This window comes from Chiloscyllium punctatum, chromosome 8 (assembly GCF_047496795.1).
Source record: "Chiloscyllium punctatum isolate Juve2018m chromosome 8, sChiPun1.3, whole genome shotgun sequence".
Taxonomy (NCBI): Eukaryota; Metazoa; Chordata; class Chondrichthyes; order Orectolobiformes; family Hemiscylliidae; genus Chiloscyllium; species Chiloscyllium punctatum.
Window position 1 is genome coordinate 73,762,330 of NC_092746.1, and position 19,801 is coordinate 73,782,130.

The following is a 19,801-nucleotide window of genomic DNA, read 5'->3' on the forward strand; positions in this document are numbered from 1 at the left end:
GGGACAGGAAGTTTATGAAAAGTGAGCAGGGATAATATTTTTAAATGGTAAAGGTAGTGGAATGACATGTTGGCAAGTGTAAATGAGCACGAGAGAGACAGCAGGAGAGGATGGAAGTGCATAAGTGAAATAAAATAGAGTCAGAGACAATTCACTAAATAACTCCAGAAACAATGTACCCTTATGTTAATACACTTTACACGATCCCAATTAATCATCCAAAACAGAAAAAATTTCTTGACCATTTTGCAGATCAGAGTTGTATTTTTAATCACATGAATTGCGAGTAGATATTTTGGTCCTTGTGAATTTGCTAAAATACTACAGCACCTTTAAAAGGCAAAGAATAAGTGATGGCCTCTGCAGATAAAAATCATTTCAATCATTGCTCAGTCAACTGTAGTGAAAGGACTGCATAGTCATCAAATGCCTGTGACGCTCTTCTGCAATTTAACAATTAGTGTCACACAGATTGTAGCTCTCCAAAGCCCTATTCGATCCCTTCACACTGAGTAAACACAGCTGTTAATCACAGTGGCTTTAATCAAAAGGAAAAGGAAAACTAAACAATGCATTAATACTGAAATTGCCAAGTACCTTGCAAGATTTCCTCATTAAATGCTTCAAATTGGTGTTATTTGGTACCTAATGCACAAAACAACAGCAACTTACTTTTTTAACATGATAAAATTTCCCAAGGCACTTTCTAGGAGTGTTATAAAACAAACAAGACAAACGACACCAAGTCACATTAAGAGCCAATAGCCTGATATCTTGAGAAGAAGAGCACTGTTGTGAAGAATAAACCATAAGACATAGGAGCAGAAGCAGGCTATTTGCCCCATCGAGTCCACTCTGTCAGTGAGATCATGGTTGATCTCAATGCTCAAATCCACTTAACTCCCTTATCACCATAACTACTGATTCCTTATAGATTACAACTGTCTATCACAGACTTCAATATACTCAACATTGCCTCGACATCTGACTGCAGCAAAGAATTCTACAAATTTACCAACTTCAGAGAAGGCATTCCCACCTCTTCTGGAATAAATAGATGGGCCCTTATTTCAAGATTATACCCCAGGTACTAATGTGTTCCGTAAGGAGGAAACAACCACTACACATCTACCCTGTCAAGTCCCCTTGACAAACTTATGTTTAATTGGGGTCCCCTCATTGTCTTAAACCCCAATGGAGCAGAAGCCCAACTTACATAACTTCTCCTCAAGGATCCCTCCATGTTTAGAGACAACCTATTAAACCTTCTGTGGACAGCCTAAAATGCCATGTAGATTATTAGATCCGGGATCAAAACCGTTCACAGTACTCCAGCTGCAGTCTGACCAGTACCTTGTATCATTTTACCAGAACTTCCTTATTTTTATATGTCATTTCCTATGAAATAAAAGCCAACAGTCCATTTGCTTTTCCTATTACCCTCAACTTGGATGCTAGCTTTTTGTGATACATACTCGAGGACTCCTAAAGTCCCCTGTACTGCAGCTTTCTCTGATAGGGTTACGGTTAAACATATAATATTCTGCTCTTCAATTCTTCCTGCCAAAGTGCATAATCTCACATTTACCCACATTACATTCATCTGTCATGATTTTACCCAATCACAAACTTCAGACTGTGCACTATCCTCAATACTTGTCTTCCCTCCTAAGACTAGGAGAAAGTGAGGAATTGCAAATGCTGGAGATCAGAGTCAAAAAGTGTGGTGCTGGAAAAGTACTGCCAGTCAAGCAGCATCCGAAGAGCAGGAGAGTCAATGTTTCGAGCTCTTCATCAGGAATGTGGGGGATGGGGCTGGGAGATAAACGGGAGGGGGCTGTGGTTGGGGCAAGGGGGAGGTATCTGACAATTCAATAGGTAGATGCAGGTGGGGGTGAAGGTGATGGGTTGGAGTAGAGGTGGAGTGGACAGGTGGGACAGGTCAAGAGGGTGGTGCCGATTTGGAGGGTTGGATCTGGGATAAAGGTGTGGTGAGGGGAGATGAGGAAACTGGTGAAATAGACATTGATCTTGTATGGTTGGAGGGATAAATTTTACTCCAGTATTAATGGAATTTTCAGATTCCACAAACAATCCATAAGGTATTCCTTTGGTGGGAAGAACCAAAAGACAGACTATTATTTAATTGAAGAAAGACTCCAAAAAAGCTGCAACATAAAAGGATCTGCCTATTCTTGCATACGAAACACAGAAACTGAGCCTGCAGGTTCAGCAAGAAAGATAAGACAGCGAGTGGAATTCCAGCTTATTATTAGGGGTTGGAGTATTAAAACAGGGATGTCATTACTACTGAACAGGCTACTGGTGAAGCTGGACCTAGAGAGTGCTGTGTATAGTTTTGACCACTGTATTTAAAAATATACTGGCATTGGAGGCTATGCAAAAGAGATTCACCAGGGTGAAGAGGCTGATTTATCGAGAATGGCTAAACAGATCAAGCCTTTATTCATTACAGTTAAGAATGAAGGGTGATCTAATTAAAATGATGCAACATTCTGAGGGTGTGTAAAAGGGTAAATGTTGAAGATGGTGTTTACACTAGTGGGTAAATCACAAATCTCATTTAAAACTGCTATGCAAAGTAATTATTTTCACCAAACAATCAACCCAGGGCAGTATGAATGCTAAACCACAATGTATCTGAAGAGGAGGTAGATACATTTTTGAAATCTCAGAGTTAATGGCTGGTATGAAACAGCAATTGAGGCCTCAGGTAGATGAGCCATAATCGTTTTGGATGGCAGGGTAGGCTTGAGGTGCTAAACAGCCCACTCAGCCTCCATTTTCTATGTTCCATAAAAGTGTTCAAAAACTCTGATATTAATGCAATATTATTGGATATTAGTTGAACGCAAACTTTTTTTTAAAATCAAATTCCACCACAAAACAACATTCTGGCCAAAGATGCATTTGTTAGTTTCTACATTTTCCTTAAACATCTGCTACCTTGAGGCAGCTTTGGAAACACTCATAGAACTAGAACATAGAAAAATACAGCGCAGTACAGGCCCTTCGGCCCTCGATGTTGGGCCGACTGAAGCCTACCTAACCTACACTAGCCCAATAACCTCCATATGCTTATCCAATGTCCGCTTGAATGACCATAAAGAGGGAGAGTCCACCACTGATACTGGCAGGGCACTCCATGAACTCACAACCCGCTGAGTAAAGAATCTACCCCTAACATCTGTCCTATACCAACCTCCCCTTAATTTAAAGCTGTGTCCCCTAGTAACAGCTGACTCCATACGCGGAGAAAGGTTCTCACTGTCAACCCTATCGAAACCCCTAATCATCTTGTACACCTCTACCAAATCTCCCCTAAACCTTCTTTTCTCCAATGAGAACAGCCCCAAGTGCCTCAGCCTTTCCTCATACGATCTTCCTACCATGCCAGGCAACATCCTGGTAAACCTCCTCTGCACCTGTTCCAGTGCCTCCACATCCTTCCTATAGTATGGCGACCAGAACTGTACACAATACTCCAGATGCGGCCGCACCAGAGTCTTATACAACTGCAACATGACCTCAGGACTCCGGAACTCAATTCCTCTACCAATAAAGCCCAGTACGCCATATGCCTTCTTCACAGCACTATTTACCTGGGTGGCAACTTTCAGAGATCTGTGTACATAGACACCAAGATCCCTCTGCTCATCGACACTACCAAGTAGCCTACCATTAGCCCAGTAATCCATCTTCTTATTACTCCTACCAAAGTGAATGACTTCACACTTACCTACATTGAACTCCATTTGCCACCTTTCTGCCCAGCTCTGCAACTTATCTATATCTCACTGTAACCTGCCACATCCTTCTTCGCTGTCCACAACTCCACCGACTTTCGTATCATCCGCAAACTTGCTCACCCAGCCGTCAAGCCCCTCTTCCAGGTCATTTATAAAAATGACAAACAGCAAATGGTCCCAAAACAGATCCTTGTGGAACACCGCTAGTAACTGCACTCCAAGATGAACCTTTACCATCAACTACTACCCTCTGTCTCCTTCCAGCCAGCCAATTCCTAATCCAAACCTCTAATGCACCCTTAATGCCATACCTCCGTAATTTTTGCAGTAGCCTACCATGGGGTACCTTATTGAACGCCTTGCTAAAATCCATATAGACCACATCTACCGCTTTACCCTCGTCCACTTCCTTGGTCACCTTCTCGAAGAACTCAATAAGGTTTGTGAGGCACGACCTGCCCTTCACAAAACCATGCTGACTATCCTTGATCACATTATTCCTATCCAGATGTTCATAAATCTTATCCCTTACAATTCTCTTTAAGACTTTGCCCACAACAGAAGTGAGACTCACTGGCCTATAGTTACTAGGACTGTCCCTACTCCCCTTCTTGAACAAGGGAACCACATTCGCTATCCTCAAATATTAATTGTAACTTCCATGCTCTTGTACACTATACCCCTATGAAGGCTTCAATATTGTGATTTATAAACTACTGTCCTGCTAATTTTATGGACTTGTACACATTTGTGCCCAGGTGTCTCTGCTTTGCACACCCTGAAGGGTAGCAACTTTCATTCCATTGTGTCTTCATGCTTTATGAATATGCTTCGACCCATTTCTACATAGATGATCGAGGAATTCAATCTTCCCAATCTACCAACTACTTAAATTCTTTTTGCAGTTTCACACTGGCCTCCTCTCAATTTTTCAATGCTTCCAAGTGTTATACTTGCGCATAATTTTTTCTTACAAACTTTCTTCCAGCTTAAAAAAAATCCATTTACCAATGTTGGCTGTTTCCTACCCCTCAGCCAATTGTGTATCCGTATTGCTACTGTCCCTTTTATGCTGTTAGCTTTAACAAGTCTGTGTGGCACTTTATCAAATGCCTTCTGGAAGTCCATGTATAACACGCCAACCACCTTCTCATAATTAACACTTTTGTTGCTATTTCGAAAATCTGTAAAAAGTTGGTTCAACACAATCTACCCTTAACTACTCTCTGCTTGTTCTTACTGATCCTTTACGTGGATCAGGATAGCAGTTGTGTTATTGGGTACATTCAAGGCTAAGATAAGTGAGGAAAACATGGGTTATGGGGAGGCAGGAAATTAGAACTGGGGATTCTCATATCTCATTGATGAGCTGAATGGCCTACTTCTGTCCGTGTGTGTTTTCCATGTGACTAAGAATTGTACACCAAATAATTGTTTCAAGAAATTTCTTCACCACTGCATTTAAAATGATTGGTCTGTAATTGCTGGTTCGCTTACAGCCTTTTTTGGAACATTTGCAGTTCTCCAGGCCTCCAGCACCATCGTCAAATCTAGGGAAGTCCAGGCCTCTGCACTTTCCACTCGCTTCTTTCAATATCCTTGGATGCACTTCAACAGGACAAGTCAGAGCAGAAGATCAGAGGCCTTACACAAAACAGTAACAATCACAGGTAAACTACAAATTCATTGGATGGTGATAGCTATTAATTTGACTATTATAGGCTACTTCCAGATTGAAGGTAAATAGGGGAAATATTTACTGGCTACAAACCAAAGACAGCAGTATAAAATTTCTAAAAATCAAATTGAGAAGTAATTAAAATAGAGATGTTGGACCAGACAATATGATACAAGTCTGACATAGGAGCTAGTGGACCCCATTGTGGGTTCATAGTAACCAGGTTTGCAGCAAGTGTTGGTTGCTTCAGGAACTCTGGCGCACGAGTTGATGACCTGAGCCTGAGCTTTCAACACTGACACATCAGGAAGGGGGAAAGTTACCTGGATGCTGTGTTTCAGGAGACAGTTATACCTCTTAGGTTAACAACCTTATATTTGGTCAGTGGTCAGGGACAGGGACAGGAGGGTGTGACTACAGGTGAGGCAGATAGAAAGATCCAGGAGCTAATGCTGAAGGATCATCAGCTATCGAGCTTGTCTAATTGGTCTGACATTCTTGCTGAGTGGATGAGTGGGGATGGTAGGGAGGATGAACAAACTAACAATAGCAAAGTGGTATGGGGACGGGGGAGAGAGAAAAGAGAAGAGAGAGAGAAAAAAAAAGATATGTAGTTGTAGTCAGGGAAATAGACAGAGTTTTCTATGGCCCGGAGGATGTGTTACCTTCCTAGTGCCTGGATTCAGGATACTTCAGTTGGGCAGCAAAGGAACTTGGAGTGGGAGGAGAAAGATCCAGTTCTCATGGTCCACGTAGGTTCCAATGATAAAGATAGAAAGAGGAAAGAGCTTCAGCTGAGGGACAATGAGCAACTAGAGGCTAAATTAACAAACAGACGACAAAAGCTAATAATCTCTGGACTGGTACCTCAGTCACTAGCTAATTGGCAAGGGGTCAGCAAGATTAAAGAGGTAAATGTGGCTCAAAGATTGGTGTGGGAGAAACAGGTTTGAATTCATTAGACACTGGCACCAGCACTGGGGAAGGAGGGATCTGCTTCAATGGGACAAGACCAGCTGCAGATTCGACTTTGATAGTTGTTGGTCTTTTCTTGTGATCCTTCTTTTATTTGCTCTTCCATCTCTCATCTGAACTTAGCTTGATGGTCAATAGTACCTTTTTTTGCCTCAGTATGGCATAAGTACACATTTTCTGCTTTACCTTAATCTACCCCTGCTTTTTCATCCAGAGAGCTCAATAATTGGTTGCACTCGTTTCTTTTCGAAGGTATAGACCTCACCTGTGCCCAGGGAGGTCTGCAGATGCTGGAGAGTGTGTTGCTGGGAAAGCACAGCAGGTCAGGCAGCATCGGGGGAGCAGGAGAGATAGTTGTTTCAGGTATAAGCCCTGCATCAAGAATCCTGATTCCTGATGAAGGGCTTATGCACGAAACATCGATTCTCCTGCTCCTTGGATGCTGCCTGACTTGCTGTGCTTTCCAGCAATACACTCATCTGTACCCAGACAATTTTCTTCTTTGAAAGCAACCGTAGGTTCTTGGAAATGTGGGAATCAAAGCTCACAGGATGGGAATGTGGAAAGAGAAACAAATGAGCCATGAACTGATTTTAATTATGGAGCAGGCCTAAGGAGTCAAATGGACTATTTCTGCTCCTAATTTTTATATGCATGTATCAAATTTCTTTGATTACATTCTACCTCAGATGATTTTAGAGAGTGTGCCTGAAGAACTCTGAATTTTCTCCAAAACCTCTGCCTTGAAGCAAGATAATCTCTACTTATAAAGTCTGCAAGCGTGGAAAGAAAAATAGCTCTAGAAGGAGCTATCGCACAGCATAAAAGGCAATTTGAAATTTTTCTCAGATTAATTGAATTGGACAATCACCAAAAATATAAAGTGAATTCTTTGCAATTCACTGCTCATGGAGAGTGCAACTCTCAACTTGCATTCTGTTTGATCAGCTAATATTTTATTCAGCGTTTTATCTATCACCACATGATTCCTTTCACAAACTTCACTGATAGATTTTCGTGACCTTGATGTTTATATTTTCACACAACTGAACTCATTACTCGCAAATTTCTCTAAGTGTCCAGGATTCTCTCAGTAAGAACACTTTTGCCCTTCTTACATATTGTTGCAAGGACTAAAGGTAGAATGAAAATATTTATGGCTTTTTCCCATCCTGTACATCGATGGTAACTTCCTCATTAGTCACGTACAAATAGGAAGATTGCAATGTTTACAAATTTTACAGTTGTTAATCTTCTATATTTGTAATTCTTGTTTAACTCCAGTAGCCTCACCTATGCTGCAAGTTTTACCACATTTAAACAAAAGACACAAATCTGGCTAAGCTAATTGTCTGGCATGGATTATGAGAGCAGGGAGGCTATGTTGGTGCTGTACAGGACTTTGGTTTGACCACAGCTGGAATACTGTGTGCAGTTCTGGTCACCACACAATATAAACAATCCAGAGAGAAGAAATCCCTCTACAGCTCTATTAAATAAAAGGCCATTTATTTTGAAACTGCGTCCCATCCCTCCATTATCTGCCCTGTCAAGCCCACTCAGAATCTGATGTTTCAATAAGATATTTCTCAGTCCTGTAAACACTAAAAAGCATAGGTCCAACCTGCTGAACTTTTCCTCATTAGACAATCCTTTCATTCTAGGAATCAGCACAATGAACATTATCTGAACCTGCCTCCAATGCATTATGTTTCTCCAAAACAACACAGAGTGCTCAACATGCGGTCTCACTAATGTCGAGTAGGGTTGTAGGAAGACTACTTTTCTATTCCTTTGTCTCATAACGAAGGTCAACACACTGTTTGCATTCCTAATTAATTGATTTGTACGCTGGCTTTTTGAGATTCATGTCCTTTTGTATTGCAGTATTCAGTAGTCTTTCTCTCATCAAATAATATTCTACTTTTCTATTCTTCTTGTCAAAGTAAACAACCTGAGGATGACCCACATTATATATCAAGTGCTATTTTTTTCTACTCACTAAATCTGTCCATCTCTCTTTGCAGACTTTATAACTTCTCAACATATTTCCTTTCACATCTTCATAATGTCCACAAATTTGTTTAAATTTGTTCATCCTCTTCCTTGGAATCCTTTGCATCATGCATCATTTTGCAGAATCTTTTCCTTTGGAGAATTATCACAAAGATATTTTGAGACACACTTGAAGAAATCTTCAACTGTTCTAAGAATTGACTCATCTATTATTGCTCCTCCAATTACATATTCACAATTAATTCAGATTTTATTGTCCATATATTGGCTGTGTATTAAAACTCTCAGAAATAAAACCATAAGAAATAGTAACAGGTGTAGACCATTCAGCCCCTCATAACTGCTCCACCTTTCAATTGGTGAATTCAGGCTTTTCGTATATCCACTTTCCTGCCATTTCCCTGCAATTCATGAATTTCCTACTGATCAAGGATCTAACTATCTCAGCCTTAATTAGATACAAGGACTCTGCCTCCACAGCTCTCTGTGACAAGGTGTTTTGAAGACTTTTAACCCAGAGAAGAAATTCTTCCATCTCAATCTTAAATTGGCACACCTTTATTATGACACTAGCTACTAAGAACAAAACAAGGAAGTTATATCAGCAATTAGAATTTTAAGCAGTAAAAGAGAGAGGGGTAGATGCAGACAGCCACAAGCCGAAAGACAGATTGGCAGACAGAGGGTAGTCTTAGATTTTCACATTCCCTCCCTACTTGATTATCAGCACCAATCTTTCCCCTTGAAATAAATATGACCCAATAAGATGTCTAGACTTTACCTAGTGACATGTATCCCCCATATGTCATTGGCATGTTTGAAGAAAATGTAAATGAAGTGGATATGTAGCTTTATGGAGCTCTCTGTACCTAGTTGGTCACAATCTGTCTATAGACATTTGGCCACCCTTAATATCCTGCTAATTCTAATCGTCATGTTGCTGCATATTTTGATAAAGTGAAATTACTGCCCGTTTCTTACATAGGGAGATCTTGAAGTTCTGCTTCTGAAAGTCTAAGCCAAGAAGACCGACAACTTGCTTGGCCCCAGCTGGCTGCAGGCAGAAACGTTACCAGTTCTTGAGTGCCCATCATCCCCCTGTTTAAGATCTTAGTTTCCAGGCCAACAATCAACTATCTTCTGCTGTAATAGCTAGTTCTTATCAAAGATTTTTCATGCTCATTTTGCCTGCCTTTAACCATACCAATGCACTGATACCTGTATTCACTATTTTGACCATTTTAATAACAGGTTATCATCAAACCCTCTTTTTATTACCAGGGTATGTTCTAACTGTTCCTCAAAGGCTAAAATATGCCTCTGTGTCCAAACATATGTTCAAAACAACAAACATCTTGTCCAATAGGATGTCCCTCTTTGAGGACTGAATACCAATTAGAACCAGAAATTTCCTGTATAAGGCACAGACAAGCTCAATACACCAATTAAATACCGCTAATCAACTCAGGATTCCCAAATGGAATATTGCTCATATTGTATACAATCTGTTTACGTTCATGACATATTCCTCCATAGAAAAATGGCCTGTTTCTCAAAATCTATCCAAATCGGACCATAATTTCATAGGAATTCATAGGATTGCCAGTCTTGTACATTTCATCTAAGAACTCCAACAGAAAGTTCAAACCTTCCCATTCTCCAACTGACAGGCAATCCGTGAACAAATCACTTCTAATTTTACTGCTTCTAGGAAGCAGCAACGTCAAGGCCACACTACAGATGCTGAGCACCACCTCTCCAAAACTACCTCCCATCTCCTCCTGTACCATGTTCTCACCATCGAACAACAGGCTATCATTCCTACGATGGTTACTATTCTCATTTTATCATCAATAATTTTAGAACATTCCTCTATATCTTTCACCCATCCCCACACCCCAGGCCTGGTCATCACATGTGCTGCTTTCAACACAGTGGTCCCCACTTATGGTCCCAATTAGTAGCTTTTCTTTCTCTCTAACTTACTATCATCGATCCCTTTGTCTACCTATCATTCTCTCTCTCTCTCGGCTTCATCCCCATCTATCCACTCACTCCATTATCATCTCTCCAACCTACTCTTCAGCAATGTATACTACTTCTTCCTAGCTATCAGCTTTGAAGAAGGAAGGGTCACTGGACTCAAAACATTAACTCCGCTTTCACTTCACAGATACTGCCAGACCTGCTGAGTTTCTGCAGCAATTTCCGTTAATGTCAAGGCCATAACTGACTTCCTTTTTAGTATGACTTGGAGATGCCAGTGTTGGATTGGGGTGGATAAAGTTAAAAATCTCGACACCAGGTTACAGCGGTTGTCCACCTGATAAAGCAGCGGCGCTTCGAAAGCTAGTGCTTCAAAATAAACATGTTGAACTATAACCTGGGATTGTGTGATTTTTAACTTTCTCCTTTTTAGTAAGTACATAATTGGTAACTACACGTCCTTCTTTACCCCTTCAGTGGTCATATGGTTCATATTTCAAGAACCAATCAAAACGTAACTATTTACATTTATTTTCTGCCATTATTAAAAATGACTACTTCAGTTTTTTTTGCTTCCAACATACACCAACAGCTTCCAATTTGTTTGATATTATGTTCAAGATGATTAACTGGTGAAGGATAGAACTGGAGCCAATCTGTACATATATCAATCAACATAATTAGAAGCATATATTTGAGTACAACATTCATTCTTTCCATGTGTATTTATTTATATTGTGATGAAATACACTTCCAGCTGTATCTAATTGTACCAGGAAAACCAGCAATCTATGAATCATAATATTTAGAACACACTCCCTTCTGAAAGTTTGTTAAATGGCAACATTTGATTTTGTCCAGCAATGGGGGTGGGAGTTATTTCAAGGTTTTCAATAGGTCACTCAGCCAGATTAGGCATCACTGAAGACAAAGGAAAAAAAAGCTGTGAGTGAGCAAGTGAGAAACGGATAGAAGCAGACTCCATAAAAAAGTGTGTTTTAGTCAACTATACTGCTGACTGCTTAACTGCACAGATTTTGAGTTGGGAACTCAGTGAGGAGTCAGAAGCAGCTGGGCAGCTCTATGCTGTTTAAAAAAAAAGGAAGAATTTCTGGTGATTATCAGACAGCTAGGTGCTGGAGTCAGCAATCAAAAGCAGTCCTAGGGAGCTGTCAAAGTGGAAAGGTTGCTGGAAGCGGTGAGGAGCCCCACAGAAACCTACAAACATTAATACCTCAGGGAAGTTTGAGAAAATGGTGGTTCAGATGTTGACAAGCACGTTTTACTTGATGAATATAAGCAACTCAGGAGATCAGTGGGGGACTGCCTCATTGAAGTTTGTGATTTGAAGAGCTGCAGTTATATTTTAGAGTACTGTACCACAATTTGAGTCCGGGGGAGCTTAACCCCAAGAGAAAGGTGGCTGACCAGAACAGGAGCAGTTTTTGCTGCAGCTCAGGATAGAGCAGGTCTTGAGCTGGTGATCTAAGGCCAGATTGCCAAGGCATCACAAATCTTCTCTTTTGAGAAATTTAGTGATTCACCATTGTCAATAACTCTCCGTGGAGAGTTGCTAAGAGATGTCGGAGATCTGTCTTGATCATATCTGTTATATAATGTGTGCTGTGGGCATTCAATCATTGATTATTAACCATGTTTACCCCATTTAATTTTGGCGTTTGAAATAAGTTGTAGATGTTCAATTTTATGAATGTTCTTCTTACTTATATTTGTTGCAGAATTTGTTGTTTATTTGAAAAAGTGGTATCCTGTGATTTCTTTCCCCATCTTCATAAGGCCCCTTGATTTCACACATCTCTTCATTCTAAAAATAAAACTATAGGTCCCGAGCCATCTTGTAACAAATTCAGCAGTATGCTCCAGGAACATAACAATATAGACTCGTAAATTCCCAGTTCATGCTCACCAGTTGCATACAATTGACCAAGTGGTAAACACATTACTTACAAACAGGAACTCAAGGAAGTTAGGAGATGAGTGACAGAATTTTGTATGGCCTCACATTAACGGAGGGTAGAATGTGAGAGGTAGAACCAGACAATACTACAGACAGACAGTCTTAGTGATGCCATGGAAGTGTGATTAGAAGTTCATCTCAAGACCAAAAGTGATATGAAGGTTGTCAACTGTTTGGCTAAGCTTGAGATAGCTATCATAAGTGAGGTTGAAGTTGGTAACTGGGGTGTAGAAGCAAAACAAATCAAACTCATGAGAGATAAAAGTTGCTACTTTATGGTATTGCTACATTGTCCAAGTCTCAAATGAACAGTGAGGAGAAAACAGTAAAATAAGCAGTTTTAAAGGATTCTGGTAAGATTCTACTTCTTAAGATAATCTTGTTTTGCTATGGCTACCAAGGGCACAAATAACAGCTAAAAGTAAAACAAAAGGCACAAAGTATTTCCACATTGCTGCATGAAAATGTTTTGAGGAAAATGCTCTATACGGTTAATAATGCTCATATCAGAATCAGGAACGAAGGCCATTTCTGTTACCTCAGAGTAAAAGCACACATTTACAACGAAATTGAGGATAAACAGTCAACAGGGAGAAAGAAACTAAACATAAACCCAATTTATTTTTCAATGTGGAATAGAAATTGACGAAGATAATCTTATTTGTACATAATGTAAAACAGTGTGTTCCCCATATTAAGAACGCAATGTTCACCTAATTCTCAGAGTTAAAAATATAAACCATTTAGCAGACAGATAAAGCTATAGCACCAAATTAAGTCTAAACCTTTTTCAAATATCAATCTAACTGCGTTTTGGTATTTAAGTTTTCTGCTACTTAGAACGATCATCTATAAAACTTTTATTACACATTCAAAATTTTCAGATGTGTTTTGTTTTAATGCACTAATCTTTAAAATCTGTGCTCCCTCAAATGGAGGGCATGCGATGAACAATTTAAATCAATTCAAGAATGAAGCCTTAAATAGACCATTTCAAAATCAGATTCTTTACAAAGAAAACAGGACTGACATTTGAATGACTTCTTGTAGCTTTAATTTATGACGTACAGACAAGCCTTTGTTGCCTTCTCATTTTTTCAAAAGATAATGAATGCTGGCAATTAGATTGCTGTACAATTCACAAATTAAATCAGAAAATTACATTTCCCTCTAACATTTGCTTTTACTTATACTGACTGCCTTTTCTTACCAAAATCTGCCAGTTTCAATTCTCCATTATCACTGATGAGCAAGTTCTGAGGCTTCAGGTCTCTGTGCAGGATATATCGTTGATGAATGTAGGATAGGCCCCGCAGCAACTGAAACAAGAAGAGCTAAAAAAGGCAAAACACAAAAGCACAGCAATAAGTTGGCAGCCTGAAACATTAAAACAGTTCAAGGAATTTAAATTTGAGATGTGTAATAATTATGCTTAAATATTATTACTTTCACCATAAAATAAAGTTGTGTAAAATTTCTGAACTCCAACCCTTTGAAAAGAGTGAATGGCTTTTAGAACCACTAAATTCTGGGGAACAAATGAAATACAGGGAGATCGAGCCAGAATCAGATGCAGAATTATTTCTGCCAAACTGCTTGGGCTGCCATTGACTGCAATTCACTGGGAAGAGTGAACCTGTGAATTGGGGGACTCACTGACCCCAAAAGTCCACTGCACCCAACTATGTTTCAAGAGTATTGTGGCTAATCTACAGTTAATGGCACTGGTGTTGAAAACCAATTAAATTTTCCCAGAACATGGTACCAGTCGGGCGTAAGAATACATCTTTTGTGGGACCATAAGATGTCGAAACAGAAGTAGGCCATTTAATGAGCTCATGGCTGAATGGATAATCCTCATCTCCGCATTACTGCTTTTCTCCCTAAGCCTGGATTCACTTTCCAATTAAAAAAAAATCTCTGCTTTAAATGTACTTAAAACGATTTAGCCTCAACTACCCACTACAGTCAAGAATTCCACAGATTCACTCCCTTGGAGAGATTAAATTTATCATCTGTCTGAAACTGGTGGCCCCTCACTTTGAGCTTATGCCCCCTGGTACAATACTCTCCCACAGGGGCAAACAACCTCTCTGCATCTACCTGTCAACCAGACTAAAATCTTATATGTTTCAATGAGACCACATATGTTTCTATACTCCAATGAGTACAGGCCTGTGGGGGCTTGGAAAAAAAACCCATCTCCAAATGAAACCCATTCAAGGTTCATATATGTTTATTGTTCCATTTTTATCTGTACAAGGTGAAATAGCAGACAACATTGCCACATGCTGAATGGTACACAAAGATAAGAATAGGGATGATGTGGCTGAAACCAATGTCACTTGGAGCTACGATACTGGTGTATTCTTTGCACAAGATGACTGTGCTGCCAAATAGACTTCCAGCCCTATGAATTTGCCTGCCAAATTCTGCATAATCACAGACTTGTAAAAGCATCATCGTTATTGCAAAAACAGTCAGCCAATGATGTATACTGCTGCCCAAGAGCTGGTGCTATGGAAAACTGACAAGTCTAGAGAATTGGAACAAGAACAGTGAACGTTAAGGGGAGTGCTAGGAGTGACAGTACAGAGTCAAATGGAGTAGTCCCCATCTTATGCTGTGAATAATAGACAGGAGAAAGATTAGCTGCCCAAAATGTCACTTCAGGCCTGCTGCATTTGGACATGGTCACTGTCACCAGCCACCCTCTTTCATACTCAGCCACTCACTTGACACAACCAGTATAGCAGTGCCAGAAATAGGCTGTGGGGAGAGTTTTGAGGTCGTGGTTGTTTTGTTGGGGGGGGGGGGGGGGGGGAAGGAAAGAGGTGGAATGCTACAGAGAGAAAGTGGATGCTTGCATGTGCATGCAGGGGAGGGGGGCGTATGTACGAGCAGGACCAGAGCAAAGGAGAGGGAGTGTTGGTCAGGAAAGAGAAGTAAAAAAAATTAAACATTACCACCTTTCATACTGTCACAGGTACTCTGATGAGTATAGGTCATTCTGCTATAATGTGCATTTTGTTAAAGCTAATTCACCGTAACATGATTGACAAGTTGGGGACACTATTCTTAAAGGTCACGCTGTTAAAACATCCGTTGGCTGCAATGCAATTACATCGCCAGTACTTTATGTTTCTGAAGCATGGTTTTTCCATAATGTGGTGTTGTACAACAAAGCAACCATCATGCTATAGAAAGACTACCTAAACAGTGAAAAGTTTACAAGTCACCTTATACCTAAGATGGCGTGTAAGTGGTACCTGAGTACAAAACCTTCAGCACAAAGTTGTTAGGAAAGAAAATTAGAAAAAGAAATAAAAAGTCCAGCATTACAGCACGTAGAAATAAATTAGAAAATAGAGAAACAAAAAGTTCAGAATAACAGTCCGTCCAACCCAGTCCAGGCTCGACTTCAGACTGCAAACTCACTCTGAAATCATCTCCAGGCTGAGGCCACACTAAGCAGTAAGACCACCACAGGCCACTGAAAGGACCTTGCTGGGTCCATGCTGGGGCCAGGAGTCGAGGACATTGCCAAGAGGAGAGAGAAAGGGAAAGAAAAAATAAACAAACAGAATGGATAAGCTCCAGCTAAATGTCCTACCCCACCGCCATCTTGAATAATTCTCTCCTTTGAAAGATCAGATCAGACATTCAGGTCTTTTCCCATGTAAGCAGATGGCAAAGATACCCATCTGACTAACTCCTATCAACATCATTCCTACATTTGACTGATGCTAACTATTTGTGATTGCAATCTTTCATTAATCACAAGGATTCCATGCAGATACATTGTTGATCCAGTATGATCTAAACCCATTTGACTAAACTTTGAAAATGCTTCCCAAACCGCATGAAAGGAAATAATCTATATACAAATAGCTTTAAGCTCTGATCAAAGTCACGGAAATGCAACATGCTTCAATATTTCAGTTGACCACAAGTGAAAAGGCCATTCTTGTAATTCGGTTTTAAAAATGGAAGGTTAGACTTGCAGCTGCGTTTTGAACTAAGTCAGCAGGACACATTGTGGACAGTGTGCCATTTTGAATTATGTTTTCATGATCAAATCATAACATCTAGACTCAAAATTACCAAAATCTGGACAACAGTCCAGAATGGCTCTGACGTGTGACAAGGAACTTGAATTATGGATATGCACAACATTCTTTTGTGTATATGGAGGTGGCGGGGAGATGTGGATGTGAATATACAAGAGGGAAAAAAACCTCCTAATGCTGAAGGCATAAAAGTGGTAAACCCCAGAGCATGCTTCAATTGAAATATTAAAACTGATGCATTCTGCTTCATTAATGCTTCATATTTAAGAGACTGCAGAGTACTACAGATGGAAACATTCACTTCACAAATATCACACGCAACAGGTACACACCAGGGAGGTAAGAGAAACCAATATTCCTGCTGGTTTCTGTCAAACACTAACAATCAGACCAGACAATCAAAACAATGCCAGTATAAAATGCTGACAGTTGGTATGTACAGTTGTCCCATGAATTAAACATAATGCTGCAACCACTGATTGGAACGTTAGATTCTGAGCTCGCAATATTCAGTTTTGGCCTTTCTTCCACAATAAAATTCAACAATGCTACAAGAAAATGACAGGTGAGTATGTTCTTTTATTTAAATTACCTCCTTGAAAATTGAAGTCAGATGATACAAGTCTATTAGAATTCCAGAAAAATTTAGAACTACACATTTTACAGTATTCTCATCCATTGATTGATCCGATTTAGTTTGACAGTCAAGAGATTTCAAAATGTACAATCAAGCTCAAGTTGCAGCACATACCAGTGAAGAGAACTATGCAGTCACTTTGTGGTACAATGTTCATACCATAGCATCAGCCAGCCAGCAGTGTTCTGTCACTTCCCTCAGTATTGCTGGTTTATTCGGTTGGTGGCGGTGGTGGTGGCGGTGGGGAGGGGGGGTGGAAAAAGAGGTGGGGGTGAAGCTGTCAAGAGCACAAGTGAAAGATTTTGCTCGCCAATGTCTATTTTCATTTAAAATAAAAATTATACAGTCACCTTTGTACATTTGTATGTGGCATCTCAGTGTGATGATTGTTTTTGTTCCATTCTTCTCAAATTGCAATCGCAGTTATAAATCCTTGATTCAGTGTGAAATGTTTTAGGATACCCTGCGGATGTGGAAGGTGCAGCACAAATGCCAATCTCCCTTTCTCCTCGCTTTCTCTGCACTGGTCATTCCCCCAATGAACCAAAATCTCTCTATTTTAGTTAATCCATGCATTACTTACACAAGTGGATGCACAAGTCAACAGTGAAGAAGAATGTGCAGAGGTCGAGATGCTAAGAAGATTCTCAACGTTTGTGCCAGTTACCCTGACAACATGCACTACCATCTATCCATGCCAGTGTCCAAGTAGCCAGGCATGTTGGGAAACTGGAAAAGAACTCTTCAGTAACACAAACATATCAATGTCAGTGCTGTATATTTAAGGACATTTTCTCTGCCACCTGCCAAATGAGCCAAAGATACTGCTGCCAAAGTTGCACACAGAATAACCTAACAAGATTTATTTTACAACCAAGACAGTTGTTTGCGACTGGTAACTTAATAAGATTGATTCAGAGGTATTATGCTGATTACCAACCAGCCTTAGGAAGATTTTCAGTCATTTTATTGCCTGCTTCATCCTGTTAGAAAGCCATGACAGATGAATGGCGGAGGCGGACAAGCAAATGGGCATTCAGATACAGGATGCAGCTGCCAAAGACATTAGTGATACAATCATGTACAGTAACTGGGTGCCATTGACTGATGTTGCACAGCATTGTAAAAGAGGTTTGCTGGTGATATGTATTCATGCATTTATGCAGCAATACCTCTTCACACTTTTGAATCTGTTCCATAAATATGATATTTTTACAGATAGGAAAGATAAATGTGGTTATACCTTGTTACATTTGGATGGCAGAAAAGCAACTATTTTCTGTTTGCAAGTTTGTGTAAATTTAATTGCACAAAAACATCAGTTTCCAAAGATTGAAACCGGTCCTTGTAATTCAATGTCTTTTCATCAGACAAGCAATGATGTGACCATAAACATAGAAGCAGAAATTAGGCCATACAGCTGAGAGTCTGCTCCATCATTCAATCATGGCTGATAAGTTTCTCAACACCATTCTCCCACAAACTCCCCGTAACCCCGGATCCCCTTGACAATCAAGAATCCATCTACCTCAGTTTCAAATACACTCGATGACTTGGCCTCCACGGATTCACCACTCTCTGAAGTAGTTTCTCGTTATCTCCATTCTAAAGTCTTCCCTTTACTCTAAGGCTATGCCTTCAGATCCTAGTTTTCATTGGTGGGAAAGACATCTTCCCAACATCCGCTCTGTCCAGACCATCCAGTATTTTGTAAGTTTCAATTAGATCCCACTCATCCTTCTAAACTCCAGCAAGTATAAACCCAGACTCCTCAAACATTCCTTGTATGTTAAGTTTTTCAATCCTGGGACCATTCTCATGAACCTGCTCTGAACATGCTCCAGAGTCAGTACACCCTTCCTGAGATATGGGGCCAAAACCGTGCACAATACTCCAAATGTATTCTGACCTCAGAAGTACGTCCCTGCTTTTATATTCAAGTCCTCTCACAATAAATGCCATCATTGTATTTGCCTTAACTACTGACTCAACCTGCATCTTTACCTTGAGAAAATCCTGGACTAGAACTACCAAGTCTCTTCAGAAGTTTGAAGTACAAATTTTCTCCCCATTTTCGAAAGTTGTCCATACCTCTGTTCTCCCTACCGAAGTGCACGATCTCGCACTTTCCCACATTGTATTCCATCTGCCACTTCTTTGCTCACTCTCCTAACCTGCCCAAATCCATCTGCCATATCCCCACCTCCTCAAAGTTACCAATCCCTTCACCTATCTTTGTATCATCTGCAAACTTAGCCAGAATGCCCTCTGTTCCTTCATCTAGATCATTAACGTATAAAGTGAGAAGTTGTGGTACCAACACTGCACCTTGTGGAACACTGTCACCAAATGCCATCCTGATAAGGCCCCTTTTACTCCCACTCTCTTCCAGATAGCCAAGCTTCTATCCATGCTAACACCTTGCCTCTAATACCACAGGCCCTTATCTTACTCAGTAGCCTCTTGTGCAGTATCTTGTCAAAGGCCTTCTTGAAGTTCAGGTAGATAACATCCATTGACTCTCCCTGATCTAACCTGCTCATTACTTCCTCAAAGAATTCTAACAAATTTGTCAGGGATGACCTTCCCTTGATGAAACTATGCTGACTTCACACTATTTTACAATACACTTCCAAATATTCAGAAATCTCATCTTTCACAATGAACTCCAGGATCTTTCCCACAACTGAG

General features: G+C 40.1%; 1 protein-coding gene across 5 annotated transcripts in view; it reads right to left on the reverse strand.

Annotated features, from left to right (window-relative positions):
- The window catches only part of cdk14 (cyclin dependent kinase 14), a 672,936-nt gene that overhangs the window by 339,067 nt on the left and 314,068 nt on the right, over window positions 1–19,801 (reverse strand). For all 5 annotated transcript variants that reach the window (XM_072575800.1, XM_072575798.1, XM_072575802.1 and 2 more), the window contains one exon: window positions 13,614–13,737. In XM_072575800.1, the coding sequence (XP_072431901.1) occupies window positions 13,614–13,737 (124 nt within the window). The remainder of the gene's footprint in view (window positions 1–13,613; window positions 13,738–19,801) is intronic.